The 22,302-nt window shown below is 48.5% G+C and overlaps 9 protein-coding genes across 9 annotated transcripts; 4 read left to right on the forward strand and 5 right to left on the reverse strand.

Moving 5' to 3' along the window:
• Positions 1-753: 753 nt before the first annotated feature.
• On the forward strand, positions 754-4,295 carry N7447_001799 (Zinc finger CCCH-type; the record flags this gene model as incomplete). Its single annotated transcript, XM_057226075.1, has 11 exons — positions 754-805; positions 1,133-1,267; positions 1,551-3,170; positions 3,233-3,320; positions 3,374-3,486; positions 3,547-3,594; positions 3,653-3,687; positions 3,740-3,828; positions 3,893-3,928; positions 3,986-4,176; positions 4,231-4,295. 11 exons carry the CDS (start codon positions 754-756, stop codon positions 4,293-4,295), a joined length of 2,472 nt encoding a protein of 823 aa, XP_057090091.1.
• A 1,334-nt stretch (positions 4,296-5,629) lies between these two features.
• On the reverse strand, positions 5,630-7,014 carry N7447_001800 (4-hydroxyphenylpyruvate dioxygenase family protein; the record flags this gene model as incomplete). Its single annotated transcript, XM_057226076.1, has 4 exons — positions 5,630-5,764; positions 5,820-6,177; positions 6,238-6,297; positions 6,353-7,014. The coding sequence occupies 4 exons, from the start codon at positions 7,012-7,014 to the stop codon at positions 5,630-5,632; spliced, it is 1,215 nt and encodes a 404-aa protein (XP_057090092.1).
• A 376-nt stretch (positions 7,015-7,390) lies between these two features.
• hmgX lies at positions 7,391-8,170 on the forward strand (the record flags this gene model as incomplete). Its single annotated transcript, XM_057226077.1, has 1 exon — positions 7,391-8,170. The coding sequence occupies one exon, from the start codon at positions 7,391-7,393 to the stop codon at positions 8,168-8,170; it is 780 nt and encodes a 259-aa protein (XP_057090093.1).
• Positions 8,171-8,356: 186 nt separating this feature from the next.
• hmgA (putative homogentisate 1,2-dioxygenase (HmgA)) lies at positions 8,357-9,866 on the reverse strand (the record flags this gene model as incomplete). Its single annotated transcript, XM_057226078.1, has 4 exons — positions 8,357-8,480; positions 8,539-9,186; positions 9,239-9,748; positions 9,799-9,866. The coding sequence occupies 4 exons, from the start codon at positions 9,864-9,866 to the stop codon at positions 8,357-8,359; spliced, it is 1,350 nt and encodes a 449-aa protein (XP_057090094.1).
• A 258-nt stretch (positions 9,867-10,124) lies between these two features.
• Positions 10,125-11,414, forward strand: fahA (fumarylacetoacetate hydrolase FahA; the record flags this gene model as incomplete). The annotated part of the gene is made up of 1 exon (XM_057226079.1): positions 10,125-11,414. The coding sequence occupies one exon, from the start codon at positions 10,125-10,127 to the stop codon at positions 11,412-11,414; it is 1,290 nt and encodes a 429-aa protein (XP_057090095.1).
• Positions 11,415-11,653: 239 nt separating this feature from the next.
• On the reverse strand, positions 11,654-12,334 carry maiA (maleylacetoacetate isomerase MaiA; the record flags this gene model as incomplete). The annotated part of the gene is made up of 1 exon (XM_057226080.1): positions 11,654-12,334. The coding sequence occupies one exon, from the start codon at positions 12,332-12,334 to the stop codon at positions 11,654-11,656; it is 681 nt and encodes a 226-aa protein (XP_057090096.1).
• Positions 12,335-12,880: 546 nt separating this feature from the next.
• On the forward strand, positions 12,881-15,621 carry N7447_001805 (Peptidase T2 asparaginase 2; the record flags this gene model as incomplete). Its single annotated transcript, XM_057226081.1, has 4 exons — positions 12,881-12,921; positions 12,970-13,223; positions 13,288-13,912; positions 13,968-15,621. The coding sequence occupies 4 exons, from the start codon at positions 12,881-12,883 to the stop codon at positions 15,619-15,621; spliced, it is 2,574 nt and encodes an 857-aa protein (XP_057090097.1).
• Positions 15,622-16,272: 651 nt separating this feature from the next.
• Positions 16,273-18,020, reverse strand: N7447_001806 (cytochrome P450; the record flags this gene model as incomplete). Its single annotated transcript, XM_057226082.1, has 3 exons — positions 16,273-17,430; positions 17,491-17,763; positions 17,817-18,020. 3 exons carry the CDS (start codon positions 18,018-18,020, stop codon positions 16,273-16,275), a joined length of 1,635 nt encoding a protein of 544 aa, XP_057090098.1.
• Positions 18,021-19,324: 1,304 nt separating this feature from the next.
• On the reverse strand, positions 19,325-20,417 carry N7447_001807 (uncharacterized protein; the record flags this gene model as incomplete). Its single annotated transcript, XM_057226083.1, has 2 exons — positions 19,325-20,001; positions 20,066-20,417. 2 exons carry the CDS (start codon positions 20,415-20,417, stop codon positions 19,325-19,327), a joined length of 1,029 nt encoding a protein of 342 aa, XP_057090099.1.
• Between the last annotated feature and the right edge of the window lie 1,885 nt (positions 20,418-22,302).

Here is a 22,302-nt window from a genome sequence, read left to right on the forward strand (position 1 = left end):
TTGGATTGCAATTTGGGCGTGAAGTGACGAAGGCTATAGTTGAAATGATATTGAATCTGAGGATCCTGCAGTGGTAATCATTATTAGTCTAGCGAACTACCCAGGAACTTGTACCTGTGAGCGTTGTACAGCATACCATGTACGCGATAATGAATACTCCGTACTGGACTTGGATTGAGCGACAGGGGAGATCGACATTGTGCTCCATATCAGAAACCCTACGAACATTCTAGTCTTCAACTAAAACCCATAAATCGATTCATTGTGACTAAAATTATGACTCGAAATGACTGGAGCGTGTGTGAGTCAAGTCGAATGTGCAGGCGAATGAGGTCATCGGTTCCGCCTTGAGTCTTGGCATTAAACTGCCAGCAAAACTGTAAACAACTATAACTTCTTGTATAGCTTCATATTCTCAGACTTTACGATATACCACTGCTTATTTGCACCCTACTTTGACGTTTGCTAATTTGACATCACGTGGCTGTATCTCTTTTTTGCCGTTTTTCTCCTCCCGTGTGTTTTATTTTTGCTTAGCGCCGTGACCTTCGATTCGAAGATCACTACAGGAATTCAGACGGTCGCACATCTCGGCTTACTTACTGCGCAGATCTGGTCCTGTCGATCTCCTCACAGTCACCCGATCTCTGCGTTGGCAGTATTGGCCGTCCGCGTCACCTCCCAGGTCGCTCAGAACCCAGTCATTCCATTCTGGATCGTCTTTCGAAGGTCGGGCCGAGTCTCAGTTTCAGCATGGAGAATAGGTCATTTGACAACAATGCGGGTCCAGCACCCCAGATCCCAGGTAAGATAAGTACAATTCTGTTATTGGCGCGTAAACTCCATCTAGCCGGAGGCTTTTGTCCCAATCAATTCCATGAGATCTACTTGCGCGGATTATCGGGACTCTCTCTACTACAGGCTTTCGTATTTTCAGCCCCCCTGTTGCATGCCCATGCACCACATGCTGCATCAGCCACAAAGCCTATCAATTCCCATGTTATCTCCTCCGATGGCTCCGTTGGTGTGCAGGGTGCTCGGTCTGCCAATACGCCAATATGCCAGGATCGGACTTGGTGGCTCATAACCTTTTTGATCACACGCTCATGATGCTTTTGTTAAACAGGTACAGAGTTGCCATCCTCTTTGACAACTGATGAGTTGTCAGCGGCCCGGTCGCATGGCGTTGCACCCACCGATGAGACAAGTGCTGCTCGCCAGTCATCGACTCGGCGGCAGAAATGTCGCTTTTTCAAATCCAAAAAGGGTAAGTCTGCACTCTGAGTTTCTGTCTGTAAGGGCTCTTTGCCTATTTTGTCACTGCAATGGTAGACGCGTCATTGAATACGGACCGTGTGCCACGAACGGGCCATTTTGGGAATGTTTGTACACAACATGGGCCATGTGCACCCAAAGGGTCAATGATACTGAGCTATGACTCGAATTGCATGATTGTCCTGTGCCCTAATCTTTTGCGCATGTATTCTTGGCGGTGGTCGTTTACTGGGAAGGCGATGTGTCGTTAAGGTCATATGCTAACATTGTTCCAGGATGCCGAATGGGAGAAGCATGTCCGTTTCTACATGATGCCTCGACTGTTGAGGCTAAGAAAACATCATCGGAGCAGCAGAAACCAACCCAATCTTCGGGAAGTGAAAGCCAGAGCTCGGCACAAGCCATTGTCACTGGGACCGAGAGATTGAATATTGGTGAAAACCAATACAAGCAACGCTCCGTAGCAGCCCCCGTCCAGCCCCAACGACCAGTTTCTAAAATGGAGCAGTCAGATCCCAGAGAGTTCCAGATCAACCAATTGAGGCGGCGTTACCGTCCACAGGAAGTCAATGATGCCCAGGGCTGCACTTTGACCTTTGGCTTAGTACCTTCTGATCCGGACTTCCCGTTTGAGCTCGAAAGACTCCAGTGTGTCCTTCATGTCCCAAGCTCATACCCAAAAGGGCGACCCATGCTTGCAGTGACCAATTCTGAAATGGAAGCTGCATATCAAGCAAATGTCGTCAGAGGCTTCGATGAAATTGTTGATTTTACGTACCGCACCAACGGCCGGGGAACTCTCTTGGGCTGGTTGAACAGTTTGGACAAAAAGCTCGAATCATTGCTAACCACCCTGGAGCGTGGGCCAACGCTGAAGTTTTTTGCCAACATTGGTGATGGATCCACAACGAAAGAACCCACCAAGGCCCCGGAGAAGCCTTTAAGCCAGCCGAGCCCGTCTCAAGGTCGTGGTAAATCACCAAGTGCTGCTGCTAAGCCAGCACCACAAGCACGCACTGTAGCACCTAGACACACAGCCGAGGCAAAAGCTACAGCCGAGAAGAGACGAGCAACCGAGATAAAACAGCTTGAGGCGCGCCTTGGAAGACTGCCGATGTACCAAAAACTGCAAGATGGCAGGACATATGTTATTCCCATTCAGCCAACGAAAAAGGACCGCCTGCCGCGAACACTTCAAGCACTGAAGACTGTGAAATTGATTGTGCCACAGCTCTACCCACTTGAGCAAAGCTCGATCAAGTTACAGGGAGTCGAAGGCCCTGAAGTGAAAGCCACAGAAGTGGGATTCACTCAGTGGGTAGAACAGACCTCGCAGCTGAGTCTGGTATCTCAGGTCAACTACCTGGCCAGCAATATCCATAAATTCGCTGAAACCCCCTTACCAAAAGAGGAGGAGCCCACTGGAGCTGTACCTCCCACTGTTGAAGAGGACGAGGAAGAGGAGGCGGAGGAGCCTGAAAGGGCACCTGCTGCGTCCTCAACTCAGGATAATGAAGACAGGCCACATCTTGTTGTGATTCCACGGCCACCCGAATGGTCGGTTCCTAATCCCCAAAGTGGCGCCGAGGGGACATCAGGCGAGTCTAGTTACGAGGAAGACGAGTTTTCAGATGAAGAGGAAGAGGAAGAAGGGGGCGCACCCGTTCCCGCATCAGTGGATAACAACGCGCCCGGACGAGGCGTCGCACTTTCCTTCCCGTTCTTAGAGCTCTACGGAATTGAGCTACTGGAAATCTTGAACCTCAACATCACGATCAAATGTGACAGATGTAAAGTGTCAGTCGACATCAAGCACGTGCCCCAAATTTCCGACGAGAAGGGCCAGATGCCGAAAATGGAGTCGTGCCGGAAGTGTGCTAATAATATGAGTGTCGGTGAGTATACACCTAATCTCATTCTGCTTATCTGGGGGTGGTTTACTGACTCTCATATGCAGCGTTCCGGAAGCAGTTGATGCATTCTCATGCTAATCGTGCTGGCTACCTTGACATGGGCGGCTGTACGATTGGGGACATGCTTCTTAGGTTGGTTCTCATTCATATCAGGAAAGCGCTATTTGTTGACTTATCTTGTATAGCGACTTCATCCCAACTTGCTCCGAGTGCTCAACCCCCCATCCAGCACCAGGTATACCTGCAGTTCGCGGCGAGAGTGCCATGGGTATATGTCGCCAGTGCCATCGCAAAATGGGTAGGTTCTGGTCCAACACACAGCGTCTATTGTTTGGCTACTAACGTATCTAAAATTTAGTCTTCAAGATCCCCGAGGTGAAATTCCTTCTTGTGGGAAGTGCAGCAAGTAAGTTCTGATATATAGAACCCGCAGCAGACCTTTTGCTCATTACTGTACCATCTAGTCACTTCTCGTGGAGCCCTCCCCCTCAAAAGAAAGGTTCGTACAATCCACCGCACATCACCATGATAATATCTAACAATTATCCAAGCCTCAGGAAGTCCTCGGTATTGTCGCAGGACAAGAACTTCCTCGACGCGGGCGTTGCCAGCACTATGCCAAGAGTCAACGCTGGTTCAGGTATGTGATCCTCTATCGATGAGTTGGTAGCATTTGACAAATAGGTGATACTAATCCCCTACAGATTCAGCTGCTGCTCAAAAGTCTTCCCTTGTGACAAGTATGATTCCCACGGGATGTCTCCCCATTCATTTTCAGATGCTTATTGGTTACCTAGGTGCCACGACGCAGAAACTGACCACCCGAACGAACACGCAAATCGTATGATATGTGGCTACTGCTCCCGCGAGCAGATATACAGGCCCGAGAACTGCGGTATCTGCAAAGCTGTTCTGATTGGAAAAGCAGGAAGTGGGTTTTGGGAGGGCGGAAAGGGAACGAGAAATCGGGCTCTGATGAGTCGAAAAGGTATGTCTTGCACTTTAAACTTCCTGTGGGTGCACTCGTCTAATAGTGCTCTAGATCCGAGGAAATTCAAGCGGATTGGAGCCAATCCTCCCACTTCGAGTTCATCGAAGCGGAAGTAAATGAGATGAGATGGAATAAGGGCGAGACTAAAAATATTATATATCTCAATACGTATATAATAGTTTAATTAAGGTCTCAAAACGAAAGCTTCTTCCAACCCAAGTAGCGGAAACCCAAACATAACATCAATACCTCATTCTCACCTGCCTTGGGCATCCATGAACAAAAAGTCATATTTTCATTCTTCTGTTACCCACCGATTACCCGTACGAGACCCAACGTCTACAAACCGACCCACAAATGTATATGATGTTGTGGGCACTAGAAGCTGCCACCTGCGTTGCTATATGGGTGGTGTTAGTGATAGGCAGTAGTGATGTTGCAGGTGCGTCTCCGTCCTGATACACCCACCTTTCCACCCCTAATAAACCCCAAGTCCATACAGTACAGATATATGCAGCAGAGCCGGACCATGTATCGACAAAGAACAATTTGACGGCAACAAAAAAGAAATGAATGGATGATAAGAAACGTCTGCTGGCTGAATCAAAGGTTATATTCGATCGGGAAGCATACTTGATAGAACATCTTCAACGTGCACAGGGCCAAATGATTAAAGGTGGTGTTGATGCTGATGGGCTAGGATTGATGAGCGTGTTGGAGAGGAATGTTCATGAACATCGGTTCAAGGTTCGACAGAATTGGCGTGAGCTTACGGACTTGCTGGACCGATACTCCAATTGACGTTGGAGGTTAACGGAGGATTGTGCTGGGTGATAGGTGTTGTTTATTCAGGCTCCTAGGAAGGTTGAAGAAAGTGGTGAGACCATTGAGTTGCTTCGGATTGCTCGGGTTATATAAAGTAGTAGGTATTCGTCCTTTTAAGTTCAAATCGCCTCTACTAAATGTTTTCTTTGACCTGTTAGTCGTACTTGAAGTATATGAATTGTCAGATGGAAGACTCAACACAACACCTATGAGGTTTTCATCAAGGACAACCTCTTTACGGACTCTGGATCAGGTCCATAGCTGGTTCGGATCTCATATCTGCTTTTTGTTCCTTAATTTAACACGACACACCCGTCATGTCTTCCGTTTATAGCGCCCATGTAGCCCCAGATAGTTCTCCAGTGCCTTTTACTCAATACTCATTTAAGCATATATGTATTCTCTGCACCCTACAATGGCAAGCTACTCACTACCACCAGGAAGGCGGAGTGCACAAGAACGGAGGATCCAATACCTCTCAGGTATCGGTTTGAGATACAGAAACCATGAAATAGTTCCAAAAATGTTATTAAGGAAAAGCCCCTAATTCGCTAAATGCAAGATACAAACTCCCAAACTGCAAGGTCCCATCAAGAAAATTCCCGACTAAACGAAACTTTTGTCTCTAAACCAAGTTACCCCGAAGTTCCTGCTCTCGTTCGATAGCCTCGAATAGTGACTTGAAATTGCCAGCTCCAAAGCCTTCGAAGTTGTGTCGCTGGATAATCTCAATGAACACAGTAGGCCGATCCATCATGTGCTATTTGTCAGATTAGTATAAATTTACGAATGCTAGGGTCATTATTTCCACATACCTTAGTGAAAAGCTGCAGCAAATAGCCACCCTCATCGAAATCAATCAGAATGTCCAAGCTGCGGATGGTATCAAAGCCTTCCTTGAGTACCAAGCCAGACTGCTTCAAGCGGGCCTGCATATCGGTGTAATATGTGTCAGGAACCTTGATGAACTCGACACCGCGTGCCTTTAGATTGGTGATATCACGGATAATATCATCGGTGTGGAGTGCAATATGCTGCACACCGGCACCATTGTAGAAGTCCACGTATTCCTCGATCTGGGATTGCTTCTTGCCCTTTGCTGGTTCGTTGATGGGCATTTTGACAATCTCATTGGGTGATGCCATGACGACACTGCTCAAAGCCGAGAACTCACTATGATTTTAGGTTAGTCATGGTGTCTGGGAATTGGGTGAAATAAGTTAAAACACTTACGTGCTGATTTGGTTATCGTCGACGGACCAGAAACGGTGGAACCCAAGAGCCTTCTCGTAGCTAAACGGTGGTATCAGTAAATGAGGCTCAATCAAACAATCTGGACCAAACTCACTATTCACAGATCTTATTCATCTCATCCCAGTCCTGGTTTCCAACACAATGGTCGATACGCTTGAGATGAACACTAGGCAAGAACTGCAAAATTGGATCTTCAACGCCAGTTTCAGCACGGTAGCCTGGCATAAAGACGCCGCGATATTCGCTGCGCTCAATGAGGGTATGGGTAGTCTGCCCATAAGTCTGGATGGTAGCAGTCTTGACATGGCCATTCTTATCTTCAAGGACCTTGGGGCTAGAGACAGCCTTGGCGCCATTCTTCACAGCAGCAAAGAAGACATCATCGACATTGTCAACCTCAAAGGCAACATCCTTGACTGCATCACCGTGCTTCTCAAGGTGGTCATGGATCTCCTTTAGCTCGGCTTGCTCTTCGGGATTAAAACGCTCAATTTGATCAAGGGACCGCAGAGGGGAGGTTAAGATAAAGGTGATGTCGCCATTGCGGATGACATGGGAACAAATATGGCGGCTGCTAGTTTCAAGGCCTTTGTAGGCAATACGCTTGAAGCCCATGCGGGTGATGTAGTAACTTGCAGCTTGCTTGGCATTGCCAACGTACCAGTGGACATGATCGTAGCCGCGGTAGCTGGCCACTGAAGATGCTGCGTTGGTAGCTGGGGGAGGAGGGCTATTGGAAATAGCTGAAGGTGCCATTTTGCTGAATCCCGTATGTTGTGATTATTGGGTAGATGAAATGTAGATGGTACAAGTTGAGAGAGGATTTCTTTAATACCAAGTCTACGCTACCCTTCCAAAGGTTTTAAATAAATCAGTAAGCGCAATTTGCCCCGGCGGATATCTATTCCAATCTTTGCATGTCATAGTTCCCGGCTATTCCAGGACCCTGAGATATCCGGAGATACCCGGACCCACTAAGCATCATTGTTAATATCCGTAGGATCTTCAGTTTCTCGGCTTCTCAATTTCTTTGAGACATTTTACTTTGTTCAATTTATTGTGACACTACAGTAAATTGACTGAACTCTCACAATATCCTCCCCAATCTCTCACCTCAACGTCAAATCCCAAGATGACATCTATCACAACTGCTCGCCCATCATTGACATCCAATGATTCGGCTGTACTACAAGCTCTATTCGATGCTGAATCCTCTCCATCATCGGGAATCACCATTGACAAATCGCTTCCCTCATGGCCATCATCTCTAAACATATCTGAACCAGACTTGGCATCGCTCAAGCAGCGCGAAACAGATATCATCCGCGAGCTGCAATCAAATAAATCACCAAGTATAGAGACAGTCCAGTCAGCACTGAACAACTTCGACACTCTCCTCACCCAGCACCCAACATATCCCTCCGCATACACAAACCGAGCACAAACTCTCCGCCTACTGGTCGATTTGATCTACAGCAAAGAAGCGGGTAATGACCAAAGCACTGATACCGAGCTAGCTGATGCTGCCCTCTTTGCCCCAGAGACCTCCCAGCTCTGCTCCCGCATCTTCTCTGATCTAGGCCAAGCCATAAACTTTGCCACACCTGCCTCCCCGGCTGATGCTGTCTCAACAACCCAGGCACGGTTATTGGCTGACGCGCACACGCACCGAGGTTATTTGCTTCTGAAAGCGGCGCGCGTGAAGAAGGCTGGTGCTGGCGATGAGACAGGCCCCGAGCGTTTGCGTGGACTTTCAGCTGATCAGCTTGAGGAAATGGCTAGTCGGGATTTCTTCTTCGGCGGTCGCTATGGGAATAAGGTTGCGCAGCAGCTTTCTGTGCAGACGAACCCTTATGCTAAGATGTGTGGGGCTATTGTTAAGGAGGCAATGAGGAAGGAGCTGGAGGGATGAAGATTATATACCATTGAGAAATAATTTAATGCACATAGTTGGCCTTTGGAATGCATCTGGAATAACGAAGGAATATTGAAAAGCAATTCTGATCGCTTTGATTTAATCTTGGTATCTTGTTATGCTATAGAGCTAATTGAAAACATGCGCTTTTACTCATCGCAATGCTGAGGCGCAAACCATAGCTTAAGCCTTTTTGTTAGGGTTCACAAAGTGTCGCTTCAGAGGCTTCCAACTGTGCTCGTTATATTCTGGCTGCACCTTCTCGCAGGTCTTAAGACCCCATTCCGAGACGCCGACCATAAGAGTACTAAATCATTGTCAGTAAATATGACAAGCCTCAAAATAATATCGGGGATCGAACTAACCTTTCAAACATGAAAGCCATGCTTCCATCACCAACCTTTTGAGGCTTCAGCTCAGCATTGCTAGCTCCCTCAAAAGCACCCGAATCGGGACCATGAGCACTCATGACATTGTGCAAACTAGCACCGGCAGGCTTGAAACCACCACCAACCTTCGCATCGTAGTCACCAGAAATCAGACCCATGAACTCCGACATGGTATTACGGTGGTACCACGGTGGACGGAAAGTACCTTCTGCAACGAGCCAGCGAGGAGGGAAGATGACAAAGTCAGCAATGGCGGTACCGACGTGGTCCGATGGACCTGTCAGCACAGTGAATATAGAAGGGTCAGGGTGATCGAATGAAATCGAACCGATAGTATTGAATCGACCGAGATCGTATTTGAAGGGATAATAGTTGCCGTGCCAGGCGACGACATCGAAGGGGGTGTGGTTCTGTCGTGCGGCGAAGAGAGTGTTGTTGAATTTGCTGTAGAGCTTGTACTCACTCTCCTCTTCGTCGTCGAAAGCTGCAACGGGAGCTTGGAAATCGCGAGGATTGGCCAAGCAGTTGGATCCAATGGGACCAAGCTCCGGGAGCTGGTAGTGGCCCTGGTATAATTCACAGATGTATCCTCGCACAGGACCGTCTGGGAGCGTCACTCGGTATCTGATAGAATTGATAAGTTATTGATTCCATGTAGGATATGGAAGACACCCACCTAATCCCACGAGGAATAACGCAGATCTCATTTGGTCGCAGAATAATGCGACCGAGTTCAGTCTGGATGTCCAACACACCGTGCTGAGGCACAATTAGGAAGTCTCCGTCTGCGGAGTAGAAAGCTTCCTTGCCCATGTCCTTGCCCGCAGCATACATCAAAATTCCCAGTCCTTGCTTCAGAGTGGGGTCACCAGAGCCTGCAATCAGGTGCAGTCCATGCACCCAGTCGACCTTCTCATCTAGATCGAAGGGGTTCCATCGGAGCTGGTTAGGGATGTGGTGAAGCTTGTGGGTCTCAGTTGTCATTCTCGTATGATAAGAGTCGGCATCCTCCGCGATGAAGTTCTCATGAGCTGCAGCGGGTAGAATCCGATATACCCAGGTCTGCTTATTCTCATGACGGGGTGCAGTGAATGCCGTTCCTGAGAGCTTCTCGGTGTAGAGCCCATATGGAGCTTTTTGTGGGGAATTTTGACCGATTGGCAGAGCTCCTTCGACGGCTTCCGACCTAGTTGCTTATTAATGATGTCCCTTGTTGGAAACTATTTGAATACATACTCGTGATGCGAGTCGAAGCCCGTCTGGTACTTGTATGGATCAGGGTGGGTGAATTTAGTGACAGGCATATTTGAAGGCGATGTGGTTTCCAAAGTTGGATGATGCAGACCTTTACAAATACCCCAGATCAACCGAGGATCTCAGCTTCTAAGAAAAGCCAATAACGTGAGGTCACACCAGTCACACCGTTCCGCGCATCTGTCAATTCCCGCGATTAACCGTACATTCCGCGGCTGGATGAGGGGGGAGCGGACCACTTCCGCACTACTTGAAGGTGTTAAGCCCGTGAACTCGCTTTCTCTTTCTCTCTAAACTCAACATTCATCATGGCTTCCTGGCTTCAGATCCCCAAGAACTCGCCGTTCTCGCTGGCAAATATCCCGTTCGGCATCATCTCAACACAATCTGCACCAAAGGCAGCTGCCATTGCAATCGGTGATCATGCATTGAACTTGAGTGCATTCGCTTCATCTGGAGGCTTTTCACAACTGCCAGCTATCGAGAAACACCTAGCTGTTTTCAGCCAACCGACACTGAATGACTTCGCTGCACTTGGTCGCCCTGTGCACCGACAAGTGCGCGAGTATCTCCAAAACATCTTCCGTGCCGACACAAAGTACCCACAGCTCCTCAAGGACAATGCCTCCCTTCAGCAGTCCGCTTTGCTACCCTTGTCCCAAGTCACCAACCATCTTCCTATGCAAATTGGCGACTACACCGATTTCTACGCTGGCCTGAACCACGCATACAACATTGGCGTCCTCTTCCGTGGTCCGGACAATGCGCTTCAGCCTAACTATAAGCACCTACCCGTTGCCTACCACGGTCGTGCCTCATCAGTTGTGCCTTCGGGCACACCCCTCCACCGCCCCCAGGGTCAGATTCTGGCGAACCCCGCTGCAGACCCCAAGGTGCCTGCTTTCTCCCCCTGCAAAAAGCTCGACATCGAGTTGGAGCTTGCTTGCTTCATCGGCAAGCCCAATGATCTCGGCAAGCCTGTCCCAATCGACCAAGCCGAGGACCACATTTTCGGTTTGGTTCTCATGAACGACTGGTCCGCCCGCGACATTCAGGCTTGGGAATACATCCCTCTGGGCCCCTTCAATGCCAAGAACTTCGGTACCACCATCACCCCTTGGGTTGTTCTGATTGATGCACTCGAGCCTTTCCGCGCCCCCGGTCTGGAGCCTGCAAATCGCGAGTCCCTGCTCCCCTACTTGCGCGAGAAGCGCGCTGAGAGTGCCTACGAGATCCCCCTCGATGTCGAGCTTACCAATCCCGGTGGTCAGCCCACTATTATCTCTAACAGCAATGCTCGCAACCTGCTCTACTCTTTCCCTCAGATGGTTGCTCATCACACTATCACAGGGTGTAATTTGCGCACCGGTGACTTGCTGGGTTCAGGTACTATCTCTGGTAAAGAGGCTAAGACTGAGGGTAGTTTCTTGGAACAGACCAACGGCAAGGTTCCTCTTAAGTTGGCGGATGGCTCTGAGCGTATGTTCCTTGAGGATGGCGACACTGTTACTCTGCGCGGTATGGCCGGAACAGAGGGCAACTATGTCGGCTTCGGCGACTGTGTTGGCACTATCCTGCCTGCCGTTTCTCTGCAATAGATAACTTAAAAACGAATTAAATGATCAATGTGTGATGTTGCTTCGGTTTCGTTTATTTCTATACTATGGAGCTTGAAATGAAATGCTTCGGCCAGATTTATTTACCCACAATCAGGATAAACGATCTCCTGCTACATTTCGTCAAGTAATCATTAGACGCAAGTATTACTAGCAGGCTGATGGAGTATCCCAGAAACATTGATTGAGGCTAGTCAATACACTACATATAGCCTTTTTGGCTACTCCTTAACACGAAATTCCTCGGGAGTATCATCCTGCGACCTCCAATGCCCCTTCTTAACAGCCTCCTCCATCTCCAAGTTCTTCACAATCTCGTTCGTAACCGGGAACTGACCCAAGTCAACACCAAATCGCTCAGCTCCCCATGCAGCAGGAATCAAACACAAATCTGCAATGGTAATCAAATCCCCAACGCTAAACTTCCCCGCTGATTCCTTAACAATAGCCTCATAAGCCCTAAGCCCATCCTCTATCAAATCCTTCGACCAGACAGCACGATCAACTCCTAGCGGCCCAACCCGCTTCAAGATCCTGAGGTTTGTAACAGGCTGTATATCGCAAGAGATAATATCCGCCAGCGTGCGCACTACAGCGCGACTCTCTGGGTCCGAGATCGGGGGGATCAGCGCGGGTCCTTGTTCTGGGAATGCTTCTGCGAGGTACTCGAGTGCGGCAAGAGATTGCGTGATTGTCACGGGTGCTTTGGAGTCGCGCTGGATTACTAGGGCGGGCACTGTTCCGGACGGGTTGATGGCCAGATGGGCTGGGGAGGATTGTTCGCCCTTTAGGAGGTTCACGTAGACGGATTTAAAAGGGATTTGTTTTAGGTATAGGGCTATCCGGAGTCTTGCCGAGCAGGAGGACCGGAAATAGGTGTGGAGAGTCACTGAGTCGGTCATTGTGAAAGGCTGTGTTGTTGGTATTCGATCTATTGGATATTGGAGTATTGGGGTAGCGACGAAGGTATGAAACGGGTTCAGACAGTCAGGAAGAGATAATGTGCTTATAAAGTAAGATACACAAGTTCAACTATATACGTTGAATCACTTTCCCCGGACGCGGATCTTGTGTGCCGTTACCTCTTCTCCCTTGTACATGGAGAGCATTGGCGGAATGAGTTCCGTCATCTTGAAGCCGAGTCCAAGCGTGGTACCTACACTTCGGCTATGACGGGAAGACGTCCATTTGATTATTCGATATTGTTTTTTACTTGTCTAGAACATTGTCCATTTTATTTACAGTGTACATGCATTAGAGCCTGGAGGCTTGCAGCCGCCTTATACTGCGACATATATGATCTGCAATTTGTCCCTTGGCTCTTGACTACGCAATAATTAGATTGGGGTTAAACTAGACGATTTAATTCTCTATAAAATAGGTTCATGGATACACGATTTCATTAAATAAATCTTCCACAAAGGTCTGATCCTACGCTGGACGCTAATATGGAGATAAAGAAGCTCGCGGCCCCGACGGATATCGCCGGGTAATTATCCCTCCACATTTCTTCCATCGCATCACCAAATATCCACAGAACCCACTTCGCCGAGATCCCTGAATCCGCCCAGGAACGGTTGACGATGGATGTCGTCAGGTCATCCCGGCCGGACAAGCCGTATCAGCGCACCTACAAGGCCTGCATCCCTTGCCGGCAAAGGAAGGCCAAGTGCGACCTAGGAACAGGCCCAGATGGCCTTCCGATCGGCCCACCATGTGCGCGCTGCCGAAGGGAACTAAGGGAATGTGTGTTCCCTGAAAAACGGGCCTGGGAAAGGTCCCGCAAGCGAGGTACGCTAGAATTGAAGTGCTTACCATATCTAAATTGGCTGTTATCTAAATGGTCAATTTCTAGCGCGGTCACCGGAGAGCTATGAAGCCGATGTATCACCCCGACACGCCAGGCAACCTACGACGACCTCACCTGCTAGTTCTGTCCTCGCACAAGGACAGACCCTCAATCCGCATACAAGGGGTGTAGTCAACCCATCACCCGAGACCAACTTTCATCAAGAGCCCAACTTTCCGTCGGGATGGCCATATCCTCGGGATGAAACAAGGTCCCATCGTGGCTCCCTTGATCACCCTTCCGCAGGGCCTTCACGGACTGATCATTCCCCTTCTCATGCATATGAAAATAATAGACACCGAGCAAATTCTACACTTGCGAGCTCTATGATGCGTACTGTTGTTGCAAGTGGCAATGATGCCCTCAACATTCTCTTCGAGGCTGCAACTGCCCAAGAAGATATTAACCCTGATACTAGCTCCGAATCAATAGCTGGGCCGCCCTCGGCAGGTTCGAATACTCAAGATCGAACACCCAGAAACTACAATACCACCTTTGAAACGGTGGCACGGGTAATTCATCCTGTGAAGCTATCCGACGCAACCCAAGACACTCTCAATGTCTGGGAAGCTTGTCGATTTGTCAAGATGGGCTGGTTTACCGCTAGAGAGGCTGTTACTTTTATTGATCTGTGTGTTCCGTCGCATGTTCTGTGTCTCTACTAAATAGAAGCTAACCAGAAGTAGGTTCTATAAGAATATGTCCTGTTTATCTCCGATTCTAACTGATTTCTACGCCAACCATCGATACCACTACTGGCTGATTACTCGAGAGCCAGTGCTATGCTCCACTATTCTCATGATCTCCTCCCGCTATCACGTCCTTCCCGGGGCAGGGGGAGAGTCGAGGAATTTCTTTATTCACCACCGACTATGGTCGCATTGCCAAAAATTGACGATGCGGCTGATATTTGGACAAGAAAAATCCACAAAATCCAAGGTGCGGAGCCTGGGTACTGTGGAGGCGCTTCTGTTGATGTCAGAATGGCACCCTCGCGCCTTACATTTTCCACCCGAGACGGATGGCTGGGACGATGATTTAATCCCATCAGCCCCCACGAATCATGAGAACAATGATCCAAACTCAGCTGGCAGTCGCGGGGTAGAAGATATCATTGAGCCAGCACGCCGATCTGACCAAATGTCCTGGATGTTGCTTGGATGTGCGCTCTCTCTTGCACACGAGCTGGGCATTTTCGACACACAAGGAAGTAGCTCATCAGCCGACGAGCCAGAATGGAGAGATCAGATGGAAATTCGTTGGCAGCGTGTACAGCGTCTGCTATACGTCTACATCAATCAATTGGCTTGGCGGATTGGATGCATGTCACCGATCCCTCAATCACTTAACCATTCTATCCTGGGTGGACGGAAGCCAGAAGGGCTGGGACCACCGGGCAGCACGTGGTTGACATTCATGGATTCGTGGATTGAGCTCACCAAGCTAGCCAAGTCTGTTACTGATATGTTCTTCCCCTCTGCTGCGTTTGCACGCCAGCAACTACACAGCGGCCGATACGTTGGTCTTCTTGAGCATTTCCGACCTCTTCTAAATCAATGGAAAGACAAGTACCTGCAGCCCCAAGTACTTGATCAAGCATTCTACAACGATCTGTTCATCGAATACCACTTCGTCCGCGTCTACACCCATTCCGTGGGAATGCAAGCAGTAGTGGAACGTGCTGTCGCAGAAAACGACCCCAACAACTTCGACGGAGTGCGACCCATGACCATCGACTCAACAGACTACGAATACATTCAAGAGGTAATCGACGGATGTGGCCAGATTTTGCAAAAAGTCACCCATCTAGCCGAAGCAGGGGCGCTACGGTTTTCCCCAGTTCGAATTGTCCTTCGCATAACCAGCGCTTCAATCTTCTTGATGAAAGCGCTCAGTCTGGGCACACGGCAAGCCAAACTCCAGGAATCAATTGAAATACTAGAAAAGAGCATCAAAGCGCTCAAGTCAAACGCCTTGGATGATGTCCATCTGAGCACACGCTATGCCACGCTGCTAGACATGCATGTGTCACGCTTGCGGCGCAATCTGCTGGCATCGTCGAAATCCATAAAGAGTAGTCGAGACCCGACGCGAAGATCATCCATGGGGCCTCCTACTTGGCCGGAAAATGGTGACCAGTCAAATCCCATGAGGACCCCTGTAGCGCAGGACCCACCTCCGGATCTGGGATTCATCCCATCCTTGAATGATATCGGTGCAGATAACTGGCTTTCCTTGCCATTTGATCCATCGATGGCGCCGTTTGATATGAGCCATGGATGTCAATTTCCGATGTATGAAGGTGGAACATTAGATTTTCTCTGGAATCTGCCATCGTGATGGAATCCACTCTACATATATATTCAATTAGTTAGCTTGGTATATAGCCCTGTAGGGTTGTAATTATTGCTGAGTGATACCCTAATTTAGATAATGCTGTTGCGCCTAGGGAGGGTCGGTCATATACGCCTATCTGATTCCCTAATGCCTGTATTTGAGGTGTAAAATGTCAAAACAGCTAGCAACTGAAAGCTGAATTCATGGGAGAGTTTGTCAATCACATCTTGAAAACGGATCATTATCAGAAGCACAACCTCGAACTGTTGGGCTTATAGACATGACTAGGAGATAAAATAAAGAATAGCAAAAACTCATGTCTTAGAGTGCATTGCCTCGGTCTCTCATAGCCCATGCCTTATGATAATAGACGTTGATTCATCTTAGTTCAAGCTAAGACCGGCTTCTTTGGAGGAATAGCCATTCACTCTTTTTTTTTTATCGAGACATCTGAACAATCATTTTGAGACACATGCAAACGAAGCAAATGATGAGTAGCTAAATTCATGAGATATGCAAAGTAGCGCACATAATATGAAATTCATTTGAAGCCGGGGTCATCGTCTTGAACAATGTAAAGACGGAAGTACCCAGAATACCAGCAATGTATACCACAAGAACCACACAGAACGAATAGACACATCTGATCCAGATCTACCACCCCTCCAATGGCGTAAGCAAGGCAAGTACTCCATCTTTAGGGGACACGGTAGCTCCTTCCCGAATCTCCAACTTAGCATCAGGAAACTTGAGCTCCATATGAAACCGACCGACCGTAGCAGCAATCAAGCAAGCAAGCTCCGACTTCGCAAATCCCTGCCCAATGCAGCTACGCGGACCATGCAGGAAAGTCAAAAAGGCATAGTTACTAACCGCACCGCCGGTGTTAGCCTTGCCAGGACCCATAAAGCGGTCCGGGTTGAACTCGTTCGCATCTGGGCCCCACAGCTCTTCCATCCGGTTCAGAATTTGCGGAGAGATGATGAGTGTCGTATCCTTGGGAATATGTGCGCCAACAAGAGTCGTGTCACGAACCGCCTTGCGGATGGTCATCGGCACAGAGGGGTGAAAGCGGAGGACCTCGTTGCACACTGCGTTTAGGTAGGGCAGGTTATCGACTGCGGCTGCAGAGATTGGAGTCGGGTCGTCAAGGGAGGGAAGATTGGCACGTATTTCATCCCGCAGACGAGTTTGGACGTTTGGGTTCTTGCAGAGTGCGTAAACGGCCCACTGTAGTGCTGTGGCGGTTGTCTCGTGGCCTGCGCCTAGGAAGGTCATGGATTGGTCGACGAGGTTCCCTTCATCGAACGTGCCGCTACTGAGCGCAACGGAGATGATGTCAATGCCGGTTTCGGCTTTATGGTCTTCCATTTTGGCCTTTTTTTGTCGGATCATCTGTCGTGCGATGTTGCGGATGACCTCGCCGCTCTCCTTGATATCTTTGTTGCGTTTCGTCGGTAATGTGTGGACCCATGTTGGGTCACCTAATAGTATCATACTGATCACGAAAAGAACTTTCAAGAGAAGGGGTGGCGAGGACGTGATTTTGCGGTAGGATTGGTTGAGGGTGTTGTCAGGTTCCCGGAGAGAGTTGAAGTCATGGTCCATACCGGCGACGCCGATGATGTCCAGGGTTGCTCGGCTGGCCCAGTTACTGATTTGGACTGTATTGTCGTTGTTCCCACTGGCCTTTCTGTCCTGTAGGTCTTCCTCAATCATCCTGACCATTTCTACACTCTTGCCCCAAAATACTGGGTAGAGATTCTTGATGTGGCGATAGGCAAAGGCTGGCATAAGATTCTTGCGTTGTATCTAATGGAGAAATTGTAAGTTTGAATGCATGTCGAGTGTAATTTGAAGGGCTAAACTTACCTTGTGCTCTTCACCTTCGGCAAGTAGAATTCCATCGCCTGTAATACGCCGCAAGCTTTGCCGGACCAGCTCGGGCTTTTCAAAGTCATAAACTTTCGTAACAAGCAGCTCACCCAATGCTTTTGGGCTTGTCAAAATTACTCTTTCGATGTTTGCGACAAGATAATACCGGAGGAGATCTTGATTGGGCCTGTCCTTGACCCGCTCTCGTAGCTGCGGATAGGGGGTCTCAAGCAAGAAATTCAGAGAATGACCGGTGAGCCAGCTTCGATCCTACAGATTATTAGACACATTCATCAAATACTTATTAAGGATGGCTAGCCTACCGCAGGTGAATCGATGTGTTTCAATGGAGTAAAGTAGTCGGGATACAACACAAGCTGATAAATAATTCTCGACGCAGTGATGACTCCAAATAGGATAGCAGCCGTCACAATCCTGGAATTGAAAATCGCATACTCCGGCTTGAAGTATATCCCGGCGGCGAGGCCGAGATAGATAATAGTGAAGTTGTCGCTGATGCGTCCCATTGCTCAATCTTTTCGGAGAATCAGGGGAAACTGAAATTGGAATTTGGCAGGTCAAATCTCACATGGAGCAGAGGAGAGCAGAGAAGAGCTTCCTGAGTATCAAACACTCTCGGTTTCGATCAGTTCCCAGTAGCACCCGTGAAGAGTGTGCTCAAGTGGGGTGTAGACGAGATGGCGATGTGCTTGGCTAATTGTTCCCGTTGTATCTGATTCTTTTCGTACAAAACCAAAAAAAAATGAGACCTTTGCGCAGCTCAGATGATGTTCGGATCTTTTGAGATGGTTGCCTGGGAGTGACTTGACTTTCTCCATGTCAAGTGCGGAGATTATTAATACACGGGCTATCAACGTATAATACTCACAACTGTTCGAAGGAATTTCAGGGTCGAATGTTGTTGATGATTCTTTACTCGCCCTCGCAAGCATTACCGCATTAAGCCTGGATCCGCAAACATACTCCCTGCCATGTGGAATTATACGCACATATGTATAATAAATCGGGAGCTTGTGTCGAGCTGGAAATGGGACTTACATTATTCGAAGTGCATTCGATCCCCCTGGTCCTTCTGAGGCCATCTCCCCAGGGCAGTGTTGTGATTATGTCATATCCAATGCCCCGTGGCCCGACCTCGGGGACTCATATATGCGCTAGGTTACTCCTATATCATCATTTATCCTCCCTCTCGAGAACAGAAGGGGTTCCTATGGCCACGTTGAAGGCACCGGATTCCGATCGTTATAACTGGGTAATCGTTTTATATCGTTAAATGGGGGTTTACTTATAGATTATAGATTTCAATTACCAGAATTATCCGAAATGATCATATTGGAAGTTTCAGATGGAGAGCTAGAAATTCGGCATTGAAGATCAAACGTCAGAGCGGCGGTGGCAAAGGACTAGGTTCTTCTCGTGTAAACCGTCGACGTCGTGGGGACAGAAATAACAAACAGCAGACCCCATAGACGCTACCGAGAAACAGAAAACCCGCTGTGCATGTTTGATCAATTTACAAATCATCTGGTAGCTACTTGCCAACAGAAACCAGAGATCTAGCCCACAATGGATGGATGGACGCAATTGCGTTACCTAGGTACTCCAATGGGTCAATATGAACAAAAGCTCGAAAGCACCATTTGGTAGCGTACACTTGCTATAAATACGAAGAAAGAAATCATTTAGAACTCGCATAACCTGTAGCCCACCAAAGGCAATACTATTAGGACAAGGAATGGGAATATGTACAGTCATGCCTTACCCAACCCCAATCGAAACTCGACAGAATCACCAAAAAGCACCCTCTGACTCAGACATCTGCCGACCCCACAATTCTATCGAATTCACCAACCGTATGCTGCCAAACCTTCTGGGCTATTCCCTGCTCGCGAAGTCCAGCTAGCAAGGTCACCACATTGGGACCAGCATGCTCCCCCCTCCAGTGAATACTGTAAACCCCACTTCCAACCTTCCCGTCCGTCCCACTGGCAACCTCAACTCCCTCCGACAAAGGCACACCAGAGGAAGCTTCCCCTGCGTCTAAACGGGCACGGGGCGGATACTTAGCACTCGTCGCGAAGAAAAGATGTCTCTCCCCCGACTCCCGAATGGGAACGTAAATCAAAGGCCCGATTATCATGAGCACAATACCCATGAACCAAGTCAAGAAGGTATTTGCCTCGCGCCCAATCCCTGTCTTGACTGCGCCGGGGTAGTCGTTAATAAACGTCACTTCTGGCGCTTGCTCGGCCAGTGTTTCCAGGGCCATATCAGTCATGGACACAAGATGTCCACGTAGCTTTACTATGGACAGCTTCTTTGCTTGGAAGTCGGTAACGTCGATGGGACCTTCGTGGCCGCCGGCTAGGACGCTGACGACGCGCCGTAAGCCTGTTGCTTGTTTGAGATTGGGGAGGAGGTTGGTGATGAACCGTGTTCGTGCGTAGTATCCAAGTGCAGGTAGGATATGGAGGCCTTCGGTTGTATCTATTTGCATATCATGAGTAACAATATCCTTTTCTTGTATGTGATGTGAGAACGTCCTACTTACCTTCCCCCGAACGAATAGTTCCACAGCTAAGGAAGAGGATGTTGATACTTTTCTCTTTACTCTGAAGCTCGCGACACACCACATCGACGTTCCGAATCAGGCTGACATCCGCTTTGATGAAGATGAATTCTCCCTCCGGGTTCAACTGTCGACATTCGGCTGTGATGCGGGCAGCGGCTTCTTGCGCGCGGCCGATGAAGTATGCGCGTGGAGATTGGGCTGAGCGGGCGAACTCTTTCAGCGCTGCTTCGCCGACGCCATTTGTTGCCCCTACAAAGACTGCCACAAGGCCTGGTGGGAGGATTTTGGCGATTTGAGCATTTGAGGACTGGACGTCTGGTAGAGAGACCATTTTGAACGTTTACGGTAGCGAAAAGAAGTGTGAGATGTCAGATTCAAGCGTCTCTCGTTGACTGTGGAGTTTATCTGAGGTTTCTTTGCCATGTATTTATATTGCACAGCTATACCTCGTATTGTTCGTGTTCGGTGCATCTACAGCCCGTCTCGGACGGATGACGGACTTAAACGCCACATGAGCCGGAGGAATGAAACCCCCCGGAGTTTAGCTTTGAAACAGTTTTGTTCATCAGACGTTGAAATAGATATAATTAATTAGAAGCAGATATATAAAATATAACAAGAATGTTCGGTTACCTGCATAGGTAAATGTATGCGGCCTTCCTAGGTGAAGTCTTACTCCCTACCAAATCGCACCTTCCTTCTGGCCAATGATTCCTGACGTGCCTTCTCATACGCCCGTGGGAAATATATACCGGTCAACCCCTTGAACGCTACCCGGGTTTGCAGTTTGGATAGTTACATTTGCAGGTGTAGTCGCAGATAAACCTTATAAGCTCGACATGCATCTTGCATATCCACGTACAGGATAGTGGTAATCGGCCGAGGGTGACCGGGAGCTTCGTCCGCGCTTTCCGAGGTGAGGGGTTCTAGCATTCTATCAGATCATAGGGATGCCGACACAAAAAAAAAAGAGAATCCCAATTTCGGGAATTTCTTCACAGAAAACAGACCTAGTTCTACAAGAAATGAGACAGACATACAATTGGTTCCATTCCATCCGGTAGAAAATAGGTATCATCCCCGGATATACGGGGAACCTCCTCCCCGTGATGATCAAGGCCCGTTGTTCTTCAAACCGCGGTATTACTTGGCAGCTACTCTCATCGAGGCTAACAAGCATGATGAGCCTATGGCCATTATCTATGCTATCGGTTAGTTTATGGGACCATGAAAATCCTCAAAAGAGTCCCGTCAGTAATATGGGCCAGCTGCACGCCGATAATCTGACTCTGGCTGTGCAACGAACTCGACCATGCGGCGGAAGAGCTCGATTTGCCACTACTTCCAGAGTTTGTAGTCCTCGGGGGCGATGCGGCTGTTCACTAGCACGGCAGTGACCTCCACCGTTATCAGCGAGGTCCGCGCTGTGAAATCCCGCCTAGATGGGCCATGTTCCGGTCATGCCATCCTTCAGGGCTCGGCGCTGAACTGACAAAGCGACAATAGTTCAATTCAATTGTGGAATATCACGCCTCACACGGTGAAGGGCTGGAGCAGCTTCGGGGGTTGGTTGCCGATCAATTGTGGGATTGGGGACCCAGGCTGGAGCGAAGTTTGAGACATCGTGCACGGGTTTGTTCTCGATATGCAGGGTGGAGTCAAGCATGCTAGTGTTAAGTATTTTCGACGGAATACGTATCAGTGACGGGGTGAAGGAAGCTGGAGGTAGCTGGAGTATATACTGGAAGGAATTGGTGATTTATATACGTTCCTTGATATCAACAAGATTATTTGTCAGATCGAAGTTGCGACGGGGTAAGGCGAATGATAAGAGCTAAAGACAGTATTAGACAGTTTCCACATTTGGAGATCGACGCGATTCACCTGTATAACTGGGTTGGTTAAGGATGGACATGGCTCTGAATACATTCAAGATCAAGGTGGCCCCTTGGCTGTGCGCAAAGCCTCGGCAGTAGTGCTTATCATGGCGTGATGGGGTCCAAGTCTTGGCGTTATAGAGCTCTGGATTGTCGGCGCAGATACACCGTGATACCGGAGGATTTATTAATCCCAAGTAGTTAACTAACAATACTCCTTATGTAATCAGGATAGTATAGATTGCCAGAATAGTGGATACAACAATACAGAGAGTTGAATACCATTGATTGGACTATATTACACAATACGGAATACTCCGACATGGATCAGGTGCCTCA

This window comes from Penicillium robsamsonii (assembly GCF_028829455.1).
Source record: "Penicillium robsamsonii strain IBT 29466 chromosome Unknown utg000001l_segment0_segment0, whole genome shotgun sequence".
In the NCBI taxonomy this organism is placed as follows: domain Eukaryota; kingdom Fungi; phylum Ascomycota; class Eurotiomycetes; order Eurotiales; family Aspergillaceae; genus Penicillium; species Penicillium robsamsonii.